General features: G+C 41.4%; 2 protein-coding genes across 2 annotated transcripts; both read left to right on the top strand.

Annotated features, from left to right (window-relative positions):
• Positions 1-1,068: 1,068 nt before the first annotated feature.
• Positions 1,069-9,950, top strand: slc25a20 (solute carrier family 25 member 20). The gene is made up of 9 exons (XM_004544748.5): positions 1,069-1,181; positions 4,660-4,752; positions 4,852-4,979; positions 5,087-5,177; positions 5,344-5,461; positions 7,148-7,220; positions 7,314-7,423; positions 7,774-7,898; positions 9,068-9,950. The coding sequence occupies exons 1-9, from the start codon at positions 1,077-1,079 to the stop codon at positions 9,128-9,130; spliced, it is 906 nt and encodes a 301-aa protein (XP_004544805.2). The 5' UTR covers positions 1,069-1,076; the 3' UTR covers positions 9,131-9,950.
• Positions 9,951-11,374: 1,424 nt separating this feature from the next.
• Positions 11,375-15,257, top strand: prkar2ab (protein kinase, cAMP-dependent, regulatory, type II, alpha, B). Its single transcript, XM_004544749.4, has 10 exons — positions 11,375-11,754; positions 11,878-11,913; positions 11,987-12,126; positions 12,547-12,653; positions 13,321-13,474; positions 13,575-13,676; positions 13,772-13,846; positions 13,948-14,013; positions 14,136-14,274; positions 14,720-15,257. The coding sequence occupies exons 1-10, from the start codon at positions 11,487-11,489 to the stop codon at positions 14,842-14,844; spliced, it is 1,212 nt and encodes a 403-aa protein (XP_004544806.3). The 5' UTR covers positions 11,375-11,486; the 3' UTR covers positions 14,845-15,257.
• The last annotated feature ends 401 nt before the right edge of the window (positions 15,258-15,658 follow it).

The following is a 15,658-nucleotide window of genomic DNA, read 5'->3' as shown; positions in this document are numbered from 1 at the left end:
AGAAGGATGGATATGGTCAGTAACAATACCAAGCCAGGCTGTGGTGTTTAAACGATGCTCAGTTGGCACAAAGGGATCCAAAATGTGCAAAGAACATTTTCCCTACACCGTTACAGCTTTTATGCTTTCATTATATTCTGACCCAACCGTCTGAATGTTGCAGCAGAAATCAAAACTCATTAGACTCATTAGACATTTTTCCAATCTTCTATTGTCCAGTTTTAGTCAGCCTGTGTGAACTGTAGGCCGGTTGGTGGTGAGGTAACTAAGTAGGACAGATCAAAAGACACGCTGGAAGAAAAGAGAGCGAGAGGTGGCCACACTCTGTTTCTTCCCCATTCTCACGCTCTGTTTGAACTTCAGCAGGTCATTTTGATCATGCCCACAGGCATAAATGGACTGAGTTGCAGCCATGTGATTGGCTGATTAGATAGTTGAATTACGGAGCATCTGAACACTTGTACCTAATGAAGTGGCAGGTGAGTACACTTAGAAAACACATTTACCATGTTTGAGACTCCAACACTTCTCACTTCACTGAAATACAAGACAAGTGTATCATCTTTGATCCATCAGTTTTTGAGACTTCTACATCATCAATGTAAAAAAAATGAAACAAAGTGTACATTTATAATACATTTTTTAAGGAATAAATAGCAAACATTACACTCAAATTTTGTCAGAAGATTCCTTAAACACTTTTTAAGCCATGTTCTGACAATTATTTCTTTAAAGGGTTACAAAGATGTCAGGAGCTTGAATACTAAACGGCAGAGGGCAGGAGTACTTGTGTGCATCGAGTAGTCAGTCTGATAAAAACCAGTAGAAGAAGAATGCTCACCATTTCCGCCGGACAACAAACAGAAACGCACAGGAGTGCAGCAGTGTTGCAGTCAGATCGGTCCGGGTAAAGTGGGTCAAAGGTCCAGCAGACCGGAGCGGCTTCAGCTCTCGCAGATATCCGTCTCTCTCCCTTAGGAAAGCCCGAGCAGGTGAGGTGTTAGCGGCTGGCTCCGGCACCTCTGTGTTTCCTCTGCGCTTCATTCATTCCGCTTTCCTTCCTGCAGACTGTAAACATGTCCAAGCAGCCGCAGCCGATCAGCCCGCTGAAGAACTTCTTCGCTGGAGGCTTTGGAGGGGTTTGCCTGGTCTTCGCCGGACACCCACTGGACACGATCAAAGTAAACAATAAACAGCTGCGTGGGTTTATTTGCCACCGTGCTGTGCATGTATTAGACACACAGCAAGGGTGTGAGGTGTATGGGACACTTTGTGCAGGCCTCGGGGGTGTTAGTGAAACACAACCGTGAGTTCAGTGTGAGTGTTTCTGCAGCTCAGAGATTACCTTTGACCCACTTTCAGGCTGTGAAGTGACTCGGCTCACCTGGATACATGCAGGAGGGCTGTCACTGCGTCAGACACTCAAGATCAGATCAATACTGCTGATAATTCAATCAAGCCTGTGTGCTGTCCAGTTTCAGCCTGCATGAAGTCATGGCTTATCCTTGCAAAGACTGCTGAAACAAAGTCCTGTGGTGTTTGGCTATAATGCACCACACCATGTTACAAACAAGGCACAAACACCACATAGCACCTGTCAGCACGGTGGTGGAGGGTTAAAGTTTTGGTGTAAGCTACGTCATAAATAAAGCTTTAGCTCGTATGATGGGCTGATGTCGCGTGCGAACCGTGAACATCTCCATAAATCAGTAACAGCCCACCTGCATGCTTCCAGGTGAGCTGAGTCACTTCACAGCTTGAAAGTGGGTCAAAGGTCATCTCCGAGCTGCAGAAACACTCTTGCGCCCTTTAATTGGATAAGTGGTTCCTGCAACGGTATTGCTGTCACCTCACAGTAGGTGAAGGTGCTGGGTTTGAAGCCTGGCTGTGTGGAATTTCCTCCAAGAGCTCAGCTCCTGAAGACATGCATGTTAGGTTAATTAGTGATTCTGCACTGGCCATGGAGGGGAAGTAGATAAATTGCTTAAAGTGTATAGAACAAGGTGATGTTAACATGTGACTTGTAGTCTAAAGACTAGAAAAGCGCTATATAAATGGGAGTGCGCTACATTACAAAATGGATTATCAGTTAAAATCAAAAAAAGTAATGCGTACATATCTAACATTCAGATTCTGATATGAATGAAAAATCTCAAGCTGCCCTAAACTTGCATTTAAATTCAGTGGAAACAGCCTGTATGTAAAGTGTGTAGAAAAAAAATTCCACCCATTGCATGTCCTCTGTTATGCTGTAAATATTTTGGGTGTACATCATCTCTTTCATAAAATACATGTTTTCAGGTAAAGTGGGTCCTTAGGGAAGTTCCTTTCTACTCCAACATGCTATTTTTGGCTGCTCCTTTATTCACGAGGGGCCGTCACAGCAGGTAGCTTTACATGTTTGGCTTGGAGGCGTTCACTGTCGCAGGCAGAGAAGGGGGGTACACATGGGACAGGTTGTCGCAGGGGTAACACATTCACACCTATGGGCAGTTTAGAGTATCCCGGTAACCAAACATGCATGTTTTGGGGAGGAAAAGACCCCACACCCCCTCTTGTTCAAGAGTGCACACCACAGCACTACCCTGTCCCAAGTGTTTTTACCAAACAATCACACACAGACTGAGATGGAGTCCTCAGGGGTAATTCGGGCTTCTTGCCCAAGAATAATTTGACAAGCAGTCGAGGAGAGCCACAAATATACAAATTAGACTTAATTCACATAACCTCTTTCTGTAAAGATATGAAAATAACCAATCACTAAAAAGCAAAACCTTTCATTATATATGCCGTCACCGCGCAGAAGGTGACGTATTTGTCAATAACCTTCTGAAGTAGGGCTGTGCGATATGACCAAAATCTCATATCCCGATATAAGACATCTATCGTTCGATAACGATATAAATCACAAAAATGTAACATTTTCTGTAAATTCTGTGAATCTCGGGCAGCTCGACTTGCGGGAAGTGTTTCCAGCTGCGCGTCATGTAGCTGGAGTCGAGTGTTTTAACCGATGCATGAAACGATACATTTTTAGACATAAGTTGTAACAGCCGCTGTTTTCTTTGTATTTATTACACAGCGTGCTGCGGGGAAAAGCCTGTTCTAATGTTTGAGTCTAAGGTTTATTTTTTAGCACCTGGCGGCTCTTTTTTTAATTCTCATCCGTAAATAATCTGCTCTTTCACGTGATTCAGTTTATTTTGAAAAGTCTCAAAAGGATCTTGGGCTTTATTGTGAAAGGTTTATGTGGACCATAAACAAGCGGATTGTTGCTAACCACAACGCATAAAAACAGGTGCTTGTCTGTCCATAGTGTGGTTATATAAAATATAAGAAAGAACTTTACGAAATTAATATAGCCACTACAGTGACCATCAAAACAATGAAAAAATATTGCCGTAAACAGTTTATTTTGCGACACCACGAAACAAACCATAGCGTAAAATGAAACAATAGAGTTCCGATAGATATATGAACAGCCCTATTCTGAAGTCTCTTCCAACTATGAGGTCCATGTTCCCTGTTCTGTAGAAAGGCAGGTCAAAGGCAGGGTTTCACTTGTTTCACTTGATAAATGACATCTTAGATTATTAAGAATGGTTTTGTAAACAGGAGACACTGGAGTTGTTTTGGGGGGTTTCTCTCAGGGTGGCGTCCACCCGACCTCCCCGTACAGGATAGAGTGATGGGATCTGAAACTGTTTCCAGTGTTAAATCCAAGTCCTGAGATTGTGATACCCAGCAGAGCTCTGGCAGCAGCGTGCATGCAGATTACATTTTGCATATTCAAAAACTGGTCAAACCTGCTGCTAAACCAGAGCAGCTGCTTTTTTTCTAAAACGAAACCCAACTGAGCTTTCAGCTTCCTCATCAGTTCCTTTTAAAGTAAACCAGGCAATTTTAATATTTCAGCTCCCGTTATCATCACGATAGTAAACCAGCACATCTAAGTTACCTGGGGTTTGGTGGTGTTTAGTGTTAAATGCCTTTAGTTAAATGATAAGTCTAATCAGACCCTTTTTAAATAGCTAAAATAATCAGATTTGAAGTTAGGCAGGGCTTTTTCACTAGAGGGCGCTGTTCCAGCTGAGTGCACAGTGTCAAACTGCAGCCAGGTGAAGAATATGACGTGAAACTACTATGAATGAATCGATTTTTTTTTTAAAGAAAAGTAAACTGTTTTGATTGTTAATCATCTTTTCAGGTTCTGAAGTGCGCCCTGATCATGATACATGTTACACAAGTGATTTCATTGTTATCTTGGTCAGTGTGTCGTACTGATAGTTACTCTGTGATTCCCACCTTTTTCTTCCACTCATGCTCTTGAGCAGACAGTATAAGGAGGTTCAGAGGAAGACAGAGGTCCTTTCTAGTGCTCAGATTTGCAAAGGAGGCTACAGAAATATTTATAAATAAAGCAGATGCACACCTTAACACATGAGCGAAGAAACGACATGAAAGGAGAAGGTCGATGAGAAGTGTAAAGTCAGTCAATGACCAGCTACATGTAAATCTGTTGTGTACTTTGTGTATCTGGTGGTCGTGTTTGGATTAAATCATGCACGCAGTCCACAAGAAGAAGAAAAGAGCACGTTTCCATGGAAACCTCAGGTTATTTGCACACTTCACATCCTTTTCTCGCTCCCTCTCTCTCAGGTGCGTTTACAAACTCAACCAAAACCCAAACCTGGCGAGAGCCTCCTGTATGCTGGGACCATAGACTGTTTTAAAAAAACTTTAGCCAAAGAGGTGAGCATGCACACTGATGCAAACTCTGGCATTTATTAACTAAAATATTGTTTTTGAGTCCTCAAACTGATGTTTCCTCCTCCTCGTCTTCCTTTACAGGGTATTAAAGGACTCTATAAAGGAATGGCAGCCCCCATAATCGGAGTCACGCCCATGTTTGCTGTCTGTTTCTTTGGGTTTGGGCTGGGAAAGAAACTGCAACAGAGAACTCCCGATGATATCCTTACGTAGGTCATTGCTTTGTCACGGGTGGCGACAGTTTGGGTTGATCCTGTCAGACGCTCTGTGGTCGATTTCTGAGAGTATATCAGCCCCGTTCTCTTGTCTCCTGCAGGTATCCACAGCTGTTTGCTGCTGGGATGTTGTCTGGCGTGTTCACCACAGCCATCATGGCTCCTGGAGAGCGCATCAAATGTCTCCTACAGGTCAGAGGTTAAACATGCATCTGATTGCTCTCACTTTGTTACCTGAGTAGTTGATTCGACGTGTGGAAACGCCTAGTATTTCTTTCAGCCCCTCCTGTCAAAGGTTAGAAGTTATTATTTGGAACAAATCTTCAGTAAGTGTAAAATTATGCGTGTGTGTCTGCAGATTCAAGCTTCCACGGGGGAGGTGAAGTACGCAGGACCCATGGACTGCGTCAAACAGCTGTACAGAGAGTCTGGAATCAGGGGAGTCTACAAAGGCACCGCTCTGACCCTCATGAGAGGTGCTGCTTTACTTAAATATTCATTATTTGCTCTTCATTTCTTAGTAGATCAAATATTAACACTTCATGTCATGTCTTCACAAAGTTTCTGCTTACCTTAATTTTACTAACCAAATCCCTGGAGGCCTGACAAACATGCTCATGTAACCTTTCCCAAGATGTTTTTAAAGCTATTTTAAGTCCTCCATTGTTAATGTCGCTGTGTCTGCTGCCACATTGTTGCAGTGTTTGGTTCATGACCAGCACCACCATCAGAAAAACTCCTACCACATGACATAGAATGAGTGAAATTGATGTTTTTGCTTTGCCAGCAAGAACAAAGTTGCTTTAGTTGTTCTGTCGCACTGTGTGCATCTATCCACTCATCCACACAACATTAAAACCACCTTCCCAGTACTGTGTAAGATCAGATCGACTTTATTTATCCCAAAGTTGGGAGATTCCTCTGTTAGAGCCGATGAAAAAGTATAAATGGATAACATAAGAAGAATGGTATGAAACTCATTTTTTCCTTCTGATGCAAATCCAGTCATTTTGTTCTAAGAGCAAGCATGAAACATGACGGAAAGTGCTAGTTCAGAAAAGAGCTTCAAGGTTTTCTATATATAAGCTTTCCTGGGGTAAAGAGTTCATGTGGATGCCACTCAAAAAAGCAACAACACAATCTTGGAGATACAAAGTTGAACTTTCTGGATATCATCTCAAAATTCTGCAGTTATTTTCTCAGTTTGAGTTGGTAAGTTTTTCACTTGGCAAAAAAAACTAGATCTTTGTACTGGTAGAAACAAGATTCTATAGCACAATAAGGTAAAAACGTATCAGAAAGATTACAATAATGTAAAACTAAATAAAAGTATAAATGGGGTGGGGGTGTCCCGTGGTGTCTTCCACTGAGGCGTAGGCCTTTGATGCTTCGGGTCCTGTGGGTTGAGGGGTGGGGTATCTGTGGGGCAGGATTGTTTGGGTGCGGCCCACGGATCCTTGATGGGGTTGTGGTCTAGGCGGTTTGCAGGACTTGGGCTCTCTGTTGTGCATTGTTTATGGTGTGGTGAAGCGCATTGTCCTGCTGGGTGTTGGTCTGCGACAGTGTTTAGATGGGTCGCGTTTGAATGCCAACACTCTATTCGTGAGATACTTCTGGAGCATGCAGAGAAGCAGCTCGAGGCCACGTTAGCTGCTAACTCACACGAAACTGTCAGCAGCTGAGTCTCGCCGTGAGTGACACAGGCACCACGTTTTCATGAGGAAGAACAAACCAGCACACCCGAGGACGTGGAATTTAAAAAAAAAACCAAAAAAACAAGATACTTCTGTATTCAAGTTCAGTGAAACTCATTCTGATTATCACCATGTCTCTGATGTGTAAAGATGAAAACCATCACAGGGCGATCTCTGCCTGAACGGCTAACTAGGGCTACCCTCCAAAAAACCCGAGATCTCTTCTAGTTTTGGTCAAACCACATCTGAGGGCTCAAAACTGAAGGAAAGGGTTAAACAGCTCTTACAGGCTTTCAGAAAACGTCAAACACTTGATCTTTAAATTAAAGTAATTATGACTTTAATCCATTTTATTAAATGTCATTGGGTAAAGTAGTCATATTTAAGTTGTTTGGGGTGTTAAAGTGGAAAATTATGAAGTTCAAACTGTGTGTGTGTGTGTGTGTGTATGTTTGTTTTGTAACTCAGATGTTCCAGCCAGTGGGATGTACTTCATGTCTTATGAGTGGTTGAAGAATCTCCTGACACCTGCAGGAAAAAGGTTCATATTTGCTCTGCCCTGCAGCATTTGCAGCTGTGTGTTTATATAAAACAGGCCGTCTGAGCATTGGGACTTGTACTCTTGTCTTCGCAGCCATAACGAGCTCAGTATTCCCAGCGTGCTGTTTGCAGGAGGGATGGCCGGCATCTGTAACTGGGCTGTCGCTATTCCCCCCGACGTACTCAAGTCGCGTTTCCAGACAGGTTGGTGTTTGTGATCAGTATCCATCCTAGTTTAGTTTTGCAGATCCTGGAGTTTGTTTTTTTTTTTCAATTCTGCTGATTTATATTTGAAGATTTTTGCACTTTTTGTATTTTAAGATCATCTTCAGTTTAATTTTGTTCAGTGATTTAAAAAAAAAAAAAATTACATTCATGCTAAATGTAAGGATGCTCTGTAGCCTGTGGAAAGTTTGAAGCTGATTTTTCATCAGTCAGAAAAACTGAAGATGAGTCCTGTTTCTCTGTCCGCTGCCTGACCTCCTCCTGGTATAAGCAGCTTTGTCTTTTAAAACGTTGTCTGTGACCAAGTTAATAAAGTGTCTTTCTCTCAGCTCCTGAAGGGAAGTATCCCAACGGTTTCCGTGATGTCCTGCGGGAGCTGATCAGAGAGGAGGGCGTGGCCTCTCTGTATAAGGGCTTCAACGCTGTCATGCTTCGAGCTTTCCCTGCAAACGCGGTGAGTCTGCTTCACTTATTCTTCAGGCATGATTGATGCAAAAAGAGATAAATTACACTGGAATGGGAATAAAGTGATTTAAAAAAAAATGTAGAACAGCCAGTTTGTGCGTGCTACTCTTGTTCATGCCGTTTGTGCACTTCAGCCTTCTGCAGAGGCGAAGTGACAGCAAGCAAAAGCTGAAGCAGTCAAAGCAATGAGACGTTTTCACTGCAGCCACTGTTTGTGCTTCTCATGCAGCTTGTTTGATCTTTGTAAATCATGGTGAACTCCTCCATCACTCCCTTTCCTGTTCGGGCTCCCTGTGGAGCCGTTTTTCAGGACAACTGCACACAAGCACATCTGCTGCAAGTCCCTCATTCTTCATACACATTCATAAACACGTTTTTTGATTGTTATTTATGTTTTTTACCTCAGCTGTAAGAGGCTGATGGGGTATTGTCAAGGACATCAAGTTTGATAATGCGATAACTGCGATAAACAAATTTGAATCTCAGTGACTTCAATTTTAAGGTCACAGGTCAAATTTTCTGAAAATACTGTGAATGTGATAACTCAAGAACAAGGTGACAAAGGAATTTGAAATTGATAGTCTAGATGTGTCCACTGGGAGGCTGAGGTGGTTGCCAGTATTTTTCTACATATCAGCCCACTGCATCGTTTTAAATACAGTTTACAGTTTAACTCTTGGACCATAAACAAAGCCCAGATTCACTGTATTCATTTCCAAAACAGCAAATCTGCAAAATATCTGCCTCCTGGCATCTTTAAAGATGATTAATTGGCACATTTTATCTCATACATGGAAAAACTACGTCTGGATACGACTTTTTTGTAGTATGAATAGCCTTTGGGGAGGTTGATATCAGCAGGAAAAGTTGTAAAAGTTATGAAAATAGAGTTAAAGTTTACACCCTCCTTCACATTTTCCAATGCTAACAAGTATCGGCTTACATGCAGATGACTGCTAACAAAGTGACACCACTTTAAAGTACACAGTAAGCGTCTGGTGTTAATTTCAACAGGGGAAGCACAGCGAGCCTCACTGTTCCACATAAAAATAACTCGAATAAAAGCCAGCTGATTATTTCTGCGTATCTGTGGTGAGCTTTACTTCCTCCCCGCTTCGTAGACTAAACAGTTTTTGTTTCTCGTCTTTTTGTTACCAGGCTTGTTTCTTAGGATTTGAGCTCGCAATGAAGTTCCTGAACTGGTTGGCACCAAACCTGTGACGGAGGCTCGGCGTCACCTCGTTTGTGATCCCTGGGAAACGCACGCACGGATCTGAAGAGATTTTAAAGAATTTCCAACTTTTTGATTGTTTCTGAAACATTTTGGTACAGTGCAACACGTGGATGGTTCAGACCTGCTGAGAGTCGATTGGAAAATGTTGATTGGAAAATCGTGATGGCTTGGCTGTAACCATGCCAACACACACACAACACACACACTCAGTCGAATGTTCTCACTCCTTTTGTTTTACTTTTTTTTTTTTTTTTAAATTGAGTTTTTTATGTTTTAAAAAAATGGAGTGAAGTGAACATGTGCCTTACCTTTTATCTGCGAGCTGGTGGACGTATCAGGGAAAAGGTGCATTCTCTCGTGCTTTGTGTGCCGGGCTCTCAGCAACACACACCTCTGAACTGTCTGCATCCTCAGTGATCGATAACACAACCTTCACTTTCTGTCTGACTAATGTGAAATTATAGGAATAGGCATAATGGCTGTGATCGAACAGCACATGAATGGCAACATCTGTAAAAATAAATAAATAAATCAGAATCCATAAACAACAAAAAAATTCCTGCTGTTTTTTTGTTGTTGTTTTTTCTGTCATGTCTCCAGTTTTTTTCCAGTTTTTACCAGTTCAGTGTGTGATTACTGTAGTTGGAGATGTTGGAAAAGCCCCAACTGCTCTCCTCCTGTCTGCATGTCTTTATTCAGGCTGGCAGCATATCATCAATTTCAAATAATCCTAAATAAGCAGTTTTGATATTTTGAGTTTTTTGAGGAAACCATACTGGGGTGGAGCAACTTCTATGTCCTTAAAATACATAAATGCATACAAATCATTTTTTTGTCTCATTTATATCTAAAAGTTGTCTTTGTTTTCTTAGAAGAGATAATGATACAATAAATAGTTGTATGCATTAACATTTAAACACGAGGACGGGGGCAGAAGAGTTCGAGCAGCCTCAGCAGAATAACTAAAGGCAGGTTTAGGGTCACCTGATGGAGCCAGAAGTGTGAACTTTCTGACAAAGACAAGTTTAAGCTTAATCTCAAAAGCAGGGAGGCTCCAGTGTATGAAAAAGTGTTTCCCTGCTTTTCATAATTTTGCTTCATGGTGCTGCTTCAACTACAACAAAAGCAAAGCATAAATATAAATTACTTATAATCATTGAAACAAATGTAAACAAGTAAAAAAAATATGAAAGTATTATAAATCATCTTAATTAGTAATTGGAGGTTTTTCTTTGCAGTACCTGCTGCTTTACGTGTGAGATTCACCATCTGAAATCATATCAGCTTGGACTTTTGCGACATGCACACCCACAATCACAGTCGTCAACTTAAAGTGTATTTCTTCCTGGAGTAGAAACTCCTTGAGCCAGAAATGGCTGCACAAATTGCCAGATCGAAATTTAAACAATGATTTGCCTTATCGTCTTCAGCAGCTGCAGAGTCCCTTTAAGAGGTTAGAATAAAAATAAAAACCTCAGGCAGTTTTTCCCAAAAATAAACTCAGTGTAACTCTAAATTCGAGTTTCTCTTCTTCCTTCATCCATTTAAGTTATGCATGCAAAACGTTCCCTTTTGTTTGAGTCATATTACCAAAACCATTTTGTACCATAACAGGGTTGTATGTTTGTACCGTGATACAAAATGAGGACAGGAAGAGGAAGATCATAAGATCATCAGAAGATCAGAATCATGTATCTTGTAGAATACAATAGTCAGTGTTGTAAAAGGAGGACAGGAGCAGAAGATCACAAGATCCTCAGAAGATCAGATATCAACCTCCAACCCCCCACAAACACCCCAGCCCCATCACCCGGGGAGCAGAGGAGCACAAAAGACTAATCAGTGTGTGTGAGGACACTTGCATTGAAGTTATTTTGTACTGTGATAGTTACTTTTTATTTTCCAGCGAAGTACTGCGTTTTTCATAACTGTGCTATATATTTATGAATATAAATGAAGACATTTGGACGTGAACACCAGCCTGACTTCCAGGATAAACTGTTAAAATCACTCTGCGTGTGTTGTTTCTTTGCCAGATCATCGTGCTCTGAGGCTTGATCCAGTGGACAGCCTTTAATTACATGTGATGTGAAAAGACCTGGTCAATACTTTCCGACAGGCTGTGCTAAATAAAAGAATCAATACAGGGCAGACTGGGAGAGGAGGAGGAGGAGGAGGTGGAGTCACTATGCTCCAGTGATGATGCTTCAGACAGAAAGTGTGTTTATCACATGCTGATTGCTGCATTTTGTTATTCCTGCCATCGTAAACTGAGGTTAATGGAAAAGAAGCTCTTATAGACTTTTTTTTTCCTCCATTAAAGCTCCTGACCTTTGAACCTGAATGATGAGCACTGTAGAGATACCAGCTGGTTTGAAAGAGCTGCTGCAGGGATACACGGTGGAAGTGCTTCGTCGCAGGCCTCCCAACTTGGCCGAGTTTGCTGTGCAGCATTTCACACGTATTCTGGAGAGCCAAAGAAATGACCAGCAAGACAAGAAACCCAACACTGAGTCTGTGCAGAAAGAAGTCACTTTTGAATCAGACACAGATGAACCCAACAAACATGAGGAAGAGGAGGAGGAGGAAGAGGAGGAACCAGTCCCCGTTAGTGAGTATCTCACTATTAACACTGTTACGAGCACTTCTGGAGCTGTTACAGTGAAGTGTGCTAAGCCCTGGCTTTAAAAACACTCAGTGTAACGCTCTGACCTCTCTCTCTCTCTCTCTGCAGAGCGCCCCTCTGGAAAAACCAATCGCAGAACTGCAGGTCAGTAAGTGGAACGGCGTGAGTCAATGTGGCTACATGACTCCACTTTGTTCATTTGTTTGTCTTGCTGCAGTTTGTGCAGAGGCATACAACCCAGATGATGATGAGGACGATGACACAGAGCCTCGGGTTGTGAATCCCAAAACAGACGAGCAGCGTCGCCGGCTTCAGGACGCATGCAGAGACATTTTACTGTTCAAGACATTAGAGCAGGTATAGCAGCTTAAATCAGGTTTTAAAAGAAGACGTGGTTCCCCTTGTGATGATCATAGACAGAGACCTGCAGGAACAATGTCCAAGACCAGAAAGTGCTGCAGACCACAGCACTCAGGTTTTAAATGTCATGTTACTGGCTTACTGTAGGTGACAAAGGGACTTATTTTTTTTTTTTAAATGCAAAAGTCTGCTTCATTTTTCAGTTCTTTCAAATCAAGTTTGGCTTTTGCTCTCTATAATTTTGGCTTCACATCCTACACCGTGCCTGCCCTTTACTATCCTCTCTCAACTGTTCTTATATTTAAGCTTAAGCTCCACTTTTATATATGTTAAATCAGCTTCAAATGCCTTTTTTAAATATGCATTCTTAGAATTTGTTTCATAAAAAGAAACCTGTCTCGTTATGTTTTCCTCCAGGAGCAGTTCTCTGAGGTTTTAGACGCCATGTTTGAAGTGTTGGTCAAACCTCAGGATCACATCATAGACCAAGGAGAGGATGGGGACAATTTCTACGTCATAGAGAAGTGAGCGAGGTTTACCTTCTTTTCAATATTTAAACTAAACCTGCTCAAATCAATTTAATTTAGGTTATAATGCCAAGTCACAAGACAGAACTTTATTTTATAAGGTAAAGAACTTACAATATTACAGACAAAATCCCAACCATCAAGCACTTGGCAACAGTGGGAAGAAAAAACTCAGTTTTAACAGGAAACCTCTTGCAGAACCAGGCTCAGGGACAGGCAGCCATCTACTTTAACCAGTTGGGGTTGAGGGAAGGAAGAGAGGATAAAAGACACTGTGGAAGAGAGCCACAGATTAGTAGTAATTAGATTAATCCTGAATCCAAACTGGGAGCTGGTTCCACAGAAGAGGGGTGCGAAAGCTGAAGCCTCTGCCTCCCATTCGTCTTTTAAATATCATAGGAACCACAAGAAAGTCAACAGTCTGAGAGTGAAGCGCTTGAATGATGTGATACGGTACTATGAGGTCTTTAAGATAAGATGGGGCCTGATTATTCAACATGTATGCTATGCCTTCTAATGATAGTACCTAATGTATAATATATGCATAATGTAAACAGAATTGGTCCTAGTATAGAACCTTGTGGAACTCCATAATTAACTAGTATGTAAAGAGGACTTGCAATTCACATCTGCTCCCTCTCTTTCTCTGTCCAATCACTTCCAGAGGTGTCTACGATATTTTTGTACAGAAGGACGGTGTGAGCATTTGTGTTGGAAAATATGACAACAAGGGCAGTTTTGGAGAGCTGGCTCTCATGTACAACACGCCTCGAGCCGCCACAATCGTGGCGACACAGGACGGAGCCCTGTGGGGCCTGGTGAGTCTGACAGAAGAAGATGACCTTCATCCTCCGTAGCATTGTGCTGTATGTGACAGAGTGCGTGAAACAGGTTGTTCTTTGGTTGCTTCCCTTTCAGGATCGAGCCACATTTCACAGACTGATTGTGAAAAATAATGCAAAGAAGAGAAGGATGTATGAGGCCTTCATTGAATGCGTTCCTCTTCTGAAGTCTCTTGAGGTTTGCAGACACACACACGGCATTTAAAAAAAACAACAGGATATAACAACATAGCCACCTTTTATTCAACGTTTATTTCACCTGCTTCGTTTTAGGTTTCTGAGAGAATGAAGATTGTTGATGTTCTGGGAGCTCGAGCATTCAAAGATGGAGACCGCATAATTACACAGGTATAGGCCTGCTTTATCTTGGGTTGTTTTTAGATTCAAGTTTATATATTAAGAACACTTTGGTTAAACTTAGTCTTTTCTGCTGCTTTTTCTTTTTGCAGGGTGACAAAGCTGAGTGTTTCTACATTGTGGAAACAGGAGAAGTGAAGATTATGATAAAAAGCAAAGTAAGCGCACTACTATTGCCAAACCTCTTAATTAACCATTTTATCTATTAATTTTTTTAATAATGTTTGTTTTACTGTATGTCTCAGATGTATGAAATGACTGACAAGTTTCTTTATTGCAGACAAAGGCGAGCCAGCAGGATAACGCAGAAGTGGAGGTAGCTCGCTGCTCCAGAGGGCAGTACTTTGGGGAGCTGGCACTGGTCACCAACAAACCTCGTGCAGCAACAGTTTACGCTGTGGGAGAAACCAAATGTTTAGGTACATTAAATGCCCACAGATGTTGGTAATGTTAATTGAGTTTAGCAGGCATTTATTTATGCACAGCTCTCCTAAGGTCCCATCACAGCAACTTTACAATACTTTGGTATACAGACGAGTTCATGGTCAACTGAATGACTGCAAGGTGCTCAGGCCCTGTGGCTGAAAAAACAAGCCCTTCCACCACCATGCTTGATAGTTGATATGAGGTGCTTGCGCTGATATGGTGTGCTTAGCAGCACCTGGCTGCTATATACTTACTACTCGATGCCTGTGGAAACAGTGAGTTTTCAGTGTGTGATGGTTTGAGATCTGTGAAAACGTACTTTTTCCAAACATGACTGTGGGAAGAATGATGCAGCAGCCTGACACATGTACCATGTAAAACGCAAAAATACGAAAATGTCTGTGACATGAATCAAAATGTGTCTTTTTTTCCTTCCAGTAATTGACATCCAGGCTTTTGAGCGTTTGCTGGGTCCCTGCATTGACATCATGAAGAGAAACATCTCCCAGTACGAAGACCAGCTGGTGGCGCTGTTTGGCTCCAGTGATGATTTGAAACAATAGTACACATTTAAAGTTGCCAGTGTTTTATAAATCAAAAATAGAACCAGTGTATGTGATACTTTTATCTTCCTCTCGAGGTAAATACGGCTGCCTCAATTTGAAGTCATGTTTTGTTTTTTTAATGTGTTCAAGTTTAAAATTCACCATTTTTCATGTGTGATGATGTCAATACTTGTCCAAACAAAATTTGATGCATAAAATAAGATTCAGTCAACTGACTCACGAACAACCCATCAGACTGCAGCCTGGCTGGTGCATCATCTCTGTGTTGGTCAGATTGACATGACCATACAGGACACGCATGTAAATAAGTACCTGAAGGTAAACTCACTGCTTTCTGAACCACTCTTGATGTTATTAGTAACACTGTATTTGCTATGCCACAATATAATATTAAAAAGATGGGCAAACTTCTTCTTCACTTTGTTTTAACTAAAGTTATTTTCAGCATATAATCAGATTAACAGGTGGAAAAACTTGCTGTACAACTTTTGAGGGATTTTTCCCACCTTTGTTGGATTGAACAGTGAATATTAGAAAAATAGGGAGAGATAGCGGGGGATGATGTGAAATCAAATTTAAATTATTTGATTAAACGATAATTCTTATTTTTCTTGGCCTTCAGGCAATTACTCCGATTGATGCAGGCCAAAAAAATAATTCTAATTAAAACAAAACTGAACCTTTATTTAATTCTTCATATACTCCAAACTTGCATTCAAGATTTCAGCTCCTGCAGGGCAGTTAGATTTTCATTTAGTGAGCTCTTCTTTTCCTTTTGTATTTTCTGTGTAATGGACTCATTGTTCAATTG

This window comes from Maylandia zebra, linkage group LG5 (genome assembly GCF_041146795.1).
Source record: "Maylandia zebra isolate NMK-2024a linkage group LG5, Mzebra_GT3a, whole genome shotgun sequence".
Taxonomy (NCBI): Eukaryota; Metazoa; Chordata; class Actinopteri; order Cichliformes; family Cichlidae; genus Maylandia; species Maylandia zebra.
This window is presented reverse-complemented; position numbering and strand designations above follow the sequence as displayed.